At 39.9% G+C, this 8,361-nt stretch overlaps 1 protein-coding gene across 13 annotated transcripts in view; it reads left to right on the top strand.

Annotated features, from left to right (window-relative positions):
- The first annotated feature begins 560 nt into the window (after positions 1–560).
- etv1 (ETS variant transcription factor 1) overlaps positions 561–8,361 on the top strand; it is a 25,236-nt gene continuing 17,435 nt past the window's right edge. The window contains exons 1-5 of one of the 13 annotated variants that reach the window (XM_042214089.1): positions 561–1,108; positions 1,368–1,477; positions 1,999–2,086; positions 2,396–2,443; positions 6,644–6,835. In XM_042214089.1, coding sequence (XP_042070023.1) covers positions 1,433–1,477; positions 1,999–2,086; positions 2,396–2,443; positions 6,644–6,835 — 373 coding nt within the window. In that variant the 5' untranslated portion in view covers positions 561–1,108; positions 1,368–1,432. Of the gene's footprint in view, positions 1,109–1,367; positions 1,478–1,998; positions 2,087–2,395; positions 2,444–2,499; positions 3,183–6,643; positions 7,764–8,361 lie in introns of those variants that run through there. The other 12 variants (XM_014329170.2, XM_014329169.2, XM_014329171.2 and 9 more) reach the window with 12 other exon arrangements.

Here is an 8,361-nt window from a genome sequence, read left to right as displayed (position 1 = left end):
AGTGTCATCAGTTTAAGGCCTAAAAAGAGAAACATAAGCACATCGATATTCTCCGAAATGCTGGTGTTTGGTTATTTCACATAACTAACATTTTCTATGTATTGTTTAAACTGAAGAAAAGAAATGCACAGATCAGAAGTAACCTGTTATTAGTATACATTATCACAGTGGCTTTTTGAAGTCATGCCATATTTTTTTCTATTGAAAGAATAAAGTGCATTTGCAACTTTTAATGTTTTAATATCGGTGTTAACTGCTAGTAACTGTACTGGCCAACCTTGGTACTGGTATTACATAATATTAAATGTAAAGCAAACGTTATGCTTTAGCTGTAAAACTGCACGATTAAAACTTTCCATGACATTCAGGTTTGGGATCTGGACTTCCCTCTTAATTTAAAATGGTTTGAGGAAGCGGGGTTCAGTGGGATTTCTTCTTTTTTTTTTTTTTGTAGGATTTTTTTTTCTGCCCGCTGACCTGGACTTTACTTCCAGGTCAGTGCCTTCTGCAGGTCTCAACAAAGTATCCCTTTACAGGAGAGGGAAGAGCTGGCGCTTCAGCAAGTCCCCCTGGAGGCTCTTCAAAACACCGTTACCATGGACACAAACTTGACCGGGAGAAGAGTGAGTGGTGTGTTTGTGTGTCTCACACTGTATGCGATTGCGAAAAAAACGAGAAGGAGAGGGGGTGAAGACGTGCGCGAGAGGGCGGGGGTGTGCAGGTGCAGTTTGCATGTGTTTCAGTGTAAATACAAAATAGTGACACCAAGTTGTCATGAAGTTTGGTGGCTAGTTTCGGCTTAAAAACGCAAAAGTCCAAACTTAAACAAAGCGAGATGAGCGCACGACAATGTTGTCATTGACTTCGCCCGCGCTTACCGCCTGCAGCCGTGCGTGATTGACTGCCAGCAATCTGATCCAGTGAAAGACATTGACAACCAATAGGAAACGGAGTGCGGCTTGTTTCCATGGGAGGCCCCGGGAGGCGATGCCAAGCCGCTAGAAAGCAACACAGTGAGCGGGGAGAGGCGCAGGCAGCAGCCGGGACTGTGGAGATCCTGCAGCCGCTCTGTAGCGCTCAGCAAATGAAAGCGGCGCGAAGTTGGTAGGTAAGTACCTGCAGTTTTACACACTTCCTCTCATTTCTAAGTTTATTACAGAGCGAAAAACATTTTGGTGCGCCCTCTAGCTCAGCGCGCTGCTCGTTTACGCACCAACTTAACTGTACCGCATGATCGCCGGAGGTGCCGTCGGTCATTCCGGGCTCAGAATAATATCAGAGGGATCATACACTGAATAAAACAGAGATTTAAACCCGAAGTTCTTCTCCTCCTTATTCCTGCTTCCTATTTATCTGCCTGTTTGAAGGGTGGCCGGACAGGAGACTGGAGACTTTGCAGATTGCTCGCCCGTTAAAGCCACAACAGTGCAGAATGGATGGATTTCACGATCAGCAAGTGCCTTACTATAACTCCAGAGTGAGTGATCACTGCCTCAAAAGAAGAAAAGTTGAAATGAAATCAGTTTCACTCATCCTTCTCTTCTTCCAGCTCCCACCCCATTAAGGAAAATACTTCATCTTGATTTTTTTTCTGCCTTTTGTACTGTGGATGGCTGTTCTCTCTACTGCATTCTATTTGTTCTGATCTCACCTCTGTCTTTCTCTCTGCTGCTGCCAACACTCATTTCTCCCTTAGGGACCATTTAAGTTTCATCTAATCATCAAAGATAAACAGCCAAACAAGGTGCCCATTACTTTACCCTGTGTTATTGGTTATGCACCATGTAACAACTTGTTAATTATGCCTGATAAGTGAAGCACAGACCCCTTTGCATGGGTCAAGCTTTAGAAGTGTGTGAGGCATTAATCAGAGGCTCATTGAGGCTCTTTCATTTGCTATTTCAGTTGCACATGTGATGCAGCCAACAACAGAATTACTGCTCCAGCAAGAAGAAGAAAAATTGATGAGTGTGTGTGTGTTTTTTTCTTTCCCAAAAGCTGCAAGAAAAGACAACGAGCTGCGAGAGGCCAGCAAATGACAGAAAGAGAAAATTCATTAAGTCCGACCTGGCTCTGGACACTGAAGGTAGGACAGAGGGAGAAGTTAATTTCACGGCTTCTAAACATTTAGCAAAATTCAATTGGTTTGTGGCCACCTGTGCTGCTAACTACAGAATCTCAATTACAGCACAGCGGCCTGTGATGATTCTCACAAGCCTCTTTTCAGTGGTCAGAAACACAAATTGACTTGTTATTAGCTGCACACATGCCCAGTGAGCTCCAATGGCAAATCAGCCAGTAATAGTGAATGCACTTGTTTCTGATACTTCTCTTGAGCTTTGACTGTTTTTCAACTGCCTTCAAACCTTGATCTCTGCCTCGGTTTCCCTTTCAGAGCTCTTCCAGGACCTCAGTCAGCTGCAGGAGACTTGGCTAGCAGAAGGTGAGTGTTTTAAATCTTGAGCAAAAAAAGGAGGAGAGATGGGTAAAAATGAATAGGTTGTGAGTGTTGGGGGGGGGGGGGAGGCTGCTGCCTGGAGTTACATGCCTAGCGTCGCAGTCCAATTAAAAGCCTGTGTGGAAGAGGCACCTTGTGTGTCATGCATACATTAGAGACTGTGAGCGAGGGGTCTTGAGGGAGACCGAGGAGGCTCTACCCAGAGAGTGTCATCACAAATTACCAGGAGAAGGCTCTCCGACGCTCACTGTCTCTTCTGCTTTTGGCAGGAGCTAACGCGCTGCACGCCAGCCGCCACTACCTCCACCTCCACCAGAGCTCTGCTGTAGCCTACCAGCTCTCTTACTCTCACTCACTCTGTCATCTCCTCTCTCTCCCCTTTCTCTCTCTCTCTCTTTCCCTCTCTCTCTTTGCTTCCTCTCAGCACACCTCTCTATCTTGTACAGCTGTACCTTCACCTTGTCTTCTTCAATTTCATTTCTTGGTGGCAAAAAAAGAGAGAATGGATCTATGAGAAAAAAATTTTCTCCGCAAACTTCCAAAACAGCAGCCAGCTCTCAGACAACTGATTTTTTATTTTTTTTTAATATTACAATTTTCTTGCTTTTTAAATTTTTTTTCTCTAATGGCAAGACTTGCTCATTGTGGTCTAACTGAGACGTGATGCTTCAGGATTTAAGTGCGAGCGTCCTCTTTCCTCCGTGTCTGCAGCACCGAAGTTTTGGTTAGTGGTGAATATTGTTCACTTTTGCTGTATTTCTTTGTGCATGCATGTTGGACTTTTTTGTCGACATCTCAGAAAGATGTAACGTACCTTAATATTGCATGTAATCTCAAAGTTTATATCCAAGTAAAAAAATAATTTTACAGTAAGAAGTATAATTTGAGATATATGTGAAGTGGTTGCTTTGCTTGCAAACAGATGGTGTAAAGTTGTACAGTGTGAGAGAACACAACTGTTTTATAAAGTTGGATTTTGAAGTAGTTTTTGCAAATATATATAAACCAGAACAATTAAAATAAATTCTAGTGTTTTGTCTGCAAAATATCCAAAGCACAGGGTTAAAATGAAGTTTGTAAGTCACTTGATTACAATTGCCCCTATTATTGTACTAGACTATTATTATACTAGACTAATTCTAGACTTTGCTTTACTATAGCTCGTTGGCTAATGTATAAAGTGCTATATGTGTTAGAAACTCACTGATTTATGTGCATTTTTCATATAGTTTTAAATTAAGGTTTGATAATGAAATATTAAAATTGAAAATTTCGTAGAATTGTATAAAACTGGAGTTGGAGTTATTATATTGTAATGCTAAAATGTTCTGCTTCATAATTTGGTTCATTTAAATACATTAACACCAAAAAGCATTTAGTCTAATGAGACGCTGATGTTAGTTTTACTGTACTGTCTTGTTTCATTTAAGTCAATTAAGTCATCTGCAGTTTGTGAATTTAGAATTTTTGTGTTCTGTTACCCGTTTGCAGCAATAAAAGGCTGCCTTCTTTTTTTCTAACAGTTAACACGTCGTAAAGCAATAATTCTAGTTGTCGTAGAATAACGTGTGCAATATAATTAAATAAACTTTAATACTTTTTTTAACCATAGGATAGAGTCGTAAAACATTTACTGGAAGAGTGTCGAGATGAATTTTTCGCTTGCTCCCTTTACGCAGCCAAAGAAGACTCAATCATTTATTCGCTCCATCTATTCTTTAACACATGTAAAAACGCTCGCAGTGCAATCCAAAGCTTTTAAAAAATGAGAAGTATTCTTTAAAACAGATATTGGAAGAGTTGAGCCGACTCGGAGCGGCAGCGAGGTGAGATGAGGCGTCGCGGCTCGCACCGCAGGGTGTGTAAAAGAATAAGACACGATTTTAATATTTCAGTATCCAAAGTGGGAAAAGAGACAGCGGCTGATAAGAGGTATTACTGTTAAAGATTACAGTTCTGCCTGTCATGGATCAATGTGATGATGTGCGCCTCAAGATTGTAGATTTAATGAATGACTTCCTGTCCATTAAGATGAAAAGGAATACCTTCCCATTTCTGAGATTTATTAGTTCAGGTAATTGGAACGAGAGGAGAAATTATGAGCGACAGACTGAATTTCCGACTCCCGAGACCCAAGATGTTGAAGGTTGATCATTGACATGCGAATCTGTGACCTCCCCCCCAAAAACTACATCTACCTTCTTTCTTCCATACAGTATTTTAAACTCGTTTTAGTTTCTTTTTTGTCAAAACAAAACAACAACAAAAAATGTATTGTACTTCTCAGATTTTTTGCTTTAAGATTGTTTTTCCCTTTTCCTTTGTTCACGCACTGGTGTCTCTGCAAAATTTTTGTGCTGATAGCGTCATTTGTCTTGGAAATCATCACAGGCAGAATGATAAATTTGTTTAAAACTCAGCCCTGCTTACTGCTGTTGCAGGTTTAGACAACCATTCAAATAGTCTCAGGCCTCGTGTTTACAACCTTCCTCTTCTTTACCCTCGCTCCTGTTTTCCTTCTGTCCCTCTCCCTCCTTTTTTTGGTTTTGTGAATGGCGGCAGATTTCCAACTCTGCCGTTCTCCCCAGGAGTTTGTTGCAGAGATCAGCTGGCTCATTCACAGACTGAGGCCAGTGACTCATCCATCCTGTACTTCCTTTTGGTCACAGAGAGACTGCCACCTTCTTTGTGTTTAATTTATTAATTTATTTTTATTGTTTCTCCTCTGTGTCCGCTGAAGTTTCGAGAGATGTTGTGGTGCTTCAGCTGATTAAGAACTTGGTTTTTTATTAGGAAAAATTTGATTTCTTTATAAGGTTTGAGTAAGTGTTTTCCTAACACTGTATCTGTTACATATTATTACATTTTCTTTAATTTATTACAAAAGTAGCCCTGTGTAAAATCTCCTGTTATGTCTTAATTGTTTCCCACCAACTTAATTCCAAAAGGCCAAAATAGAGAGCTGGTAGCTCTACTACACAAACATATCGAGTGAAGTTGCTTGTGCATATTTATTTTCTGGCGTCTGCACCCGCTTGACATTTTTAGAAAATAAGGAGCAATATCTCCTCTTCATCTGTTAATTGTTTACCCTCCTCAATTCTCACTTCTGGGAAGAGAAATAAACCCACGCTTGACCACATCAAGAGTGACAAAAAAGGAATATCAGTCATTTAAAAAAAAAAATAGGATCTCCAGACATGTCAAGGCATGCTGCACATACTGTGATAATGAGGATCCAGCTCATTTTGTTTATAAATAGATGTGCTAATGACACATTTAAATCTCTTTTTGCCTATCACCAGAGAGACTGAAACTTAAGGGACATGAAGAACTGTCACTGAGTGTAAATATGTGTTATATAAATATGTACATGCCTAATTGGAGCCCGAGTGGAGCAGGGCTTCATTATTTTAGCATTAGCCTGAGTGCAGGGGTGTTTGAAGCGCAGGTGAAGCTTTGGAGGGTTTGGAACAGACCTAACTCGGTAGGTACAGGTGGATTCACCAGTAGGGAAGAAGCCAATTAGATACTGTTAACAATGGGTGTTTGGCTGCTGGCAAGGAGCGAGAGCCGAGGCTGCAGAGCAGTCAATGGACAAGTCGACCTCAGGAAGTGAAAGTAGACGGTCAAAATATTATCTGTCAGGTACGAGTTTGTTGGAAAATATGACTCAACTGCTTTAGTAAATATCAGGGAATGTGTTAGTCACAGCAGTTCAAGGTTATTTAGTCTTTTGATTGCATCAGAATTGTCGTCTTGGGGACTTTTTGTCCCTTTTCAAGCCGTGAAAGTCAGATTTTATTTTCAGAAAGAAAAAAAAAATTAAATTAAGCTCTTTTTCTACAACAAATCAAAAGTGTTTTTGCTGTTTTCTTTTCTCTCTCTTTTTTAAGGGAATGATATAGATATAAAATTGAAAAGAAGTGCATAGAAAATGGACATTTGAACAACTGGGCTATATTTGGATAACAATGCGTAAAACGACTGAAAGTTTAAGAATGGATAAAAAAAATCTTTATTAAGATGTGTTTTTTTTAATTCATTAATTGATTTTAATTTGCATGATTATTTCTCTGACTCTGAAGATTTACAGCATATTGAAATCTTCTGCACATTTAAAATGATAAACACATTAAAAACACTTTTTTAGGCTTCTTTTCTTTTTTTTTTAACTGACAACAGAAGCAGGCAGTGCTGGGATTGGCCAAACTAACATCCCAGAGGACTGTTTGCCAGAGGACAAAGCTGTGATCAGTGCTGCGGTGTCCATCAACATCAGAAACAATCAATCCCTTTCTTCTTCTCTGCTCGTGTCTTTAGCTCAAGTTCCCGACAATGATGAGCAGTTCGTTCCAGATTTCCAGACTGAAAACTGTGAGTAAGAAACCATGTCGCTTTTCTCTGTGTCTCTTTGTCTGTGCATGTGTTATGTTTATGTGTGTGTGTGAACATCTGTGGCGTTTTTCTTTTTTTTTCACTCATCTTCACTGGTGTGTTTGTACTGGCGTAAAAAGCAAGTGACTGTGTGTGTTTTTCCATGTCTCTCAGTGCCCTCACCTTTGCTTGCACAAGTGCTCTCAGGAGAGCTGCAGCAATCTTGCAGGTCTACAGGTGCATGGTTTGGGTTGGGGGGTTATCTGTGTGTGTGTGTGTGTGTCTCTGTTTTCCCTTGTTGTTCTTGGGACCGCTACTGAGATATTATTGCACTGTGACTTATTTGCATAAGAAAACATCAAAATATTGTGGCTAACTTTTTTTTAGGTAGTTGAAGTGGTATTTTTAACTCCAGGTAGTCCAAACTGCTGTCAGTTGATGTCTGTTTTGAATTTTCTTTTTTAATAAAATCTTAAAAATATGCTCCTCCTTGACCTTTCCCCAAACTCCTTTTTTGTGCAAACCATGGAGTGTGGTTATATTTTCTAAATCAGGCGGTGTAATATTAAGTACTCCTGCATTTATCCTTCTTTACTTGGAGGTTGGCTGGCCTTCTTTTACACTCCCTATCCTTCACTGGAGATTTTAAAGCATGAAAGCAAGTATGATCTGTTTTTTTGTGCTTTTTTCCTCCTTGCTCTACATATTTTATCCAACAAAAGGACAAATTCTGTTTCTAAGAATACTTCCTAAAAGTTTTAAAACATTTTCCAATGTCTGACAAGAGTTCATTTTTCACTCACAGTGATGAGGATAAGCTAGTTGGTCGTACTTCACCTGGCTGTATACGGTGGTTGCACACGGTGACTGGTTACTTGGCACGGCCCATTTCTGGAGGAAGTAGTGCCAAGGTGGGGACAGAAATTGAGTGAGTGGAACTCAGTGGGACCCAGATAGAGCACATGTCTTTCATTTGAGCCAAAATGCACATTAAACTGTGAGAAAAAATACAAAACCTCCCGGTGTCCTCAACACCCTTTAACCTGCAAATGAAAGTTGAACAAAAGGCAGAAGTTAGAGTTTTGAACAAGAACAAAGAGAGAAGGTCACATCTGACATTTAGTTTGGCAACTTTAATTGCATTTCAAGATTTAGTGGTCACAGATAACAGTTTGGTAAAATGAAACTGTAAGAGATTTGGCATCAAGCGAGATCACAGGCCTTTTAACTCCATGTGATTCAGATCACAGCCTGAGATTATCGAGAAGGTTCCCGTTGGTGGGCTAGATTAGAAACCCGAGAATGGTTTTTCTTTTTTCTCACTTTATTTTGCCACGAGTACTCCTGCTCTCTGGAAATGTCAAATCTGAGGGGATTTGCCTGGCTACAGGCACTTGACTTTAGATGTCCTAATCTGATTTGGCTTTTAATTTAACTTATGATTTAAGTTGCTCCAAAAGTGAATAAATGCGCCTTAAATCTAAACACATAAAACTGCATTAAACTAGTTATAATAGTCTAAAAAA

This window comes from Haplochromis burtoni, unplaced genomic scaffold (assembly GCF_018398535.1).
Source record: "Haplochromis burtoni strain Fernald_Lab_line unplaced genomic scaffold, NCSU_Asbu1 Contig_516, whole genome shotgun sequence".
NCBI lineage: Eukaryota > Metazoa > Chordata > Actinopteri > Cichliformes > Cichlidae > Haplochromis > Haplochromis burtoni.
This window is presented reverse-complemented; position numbering and strand designations above follow the sequence as displayed.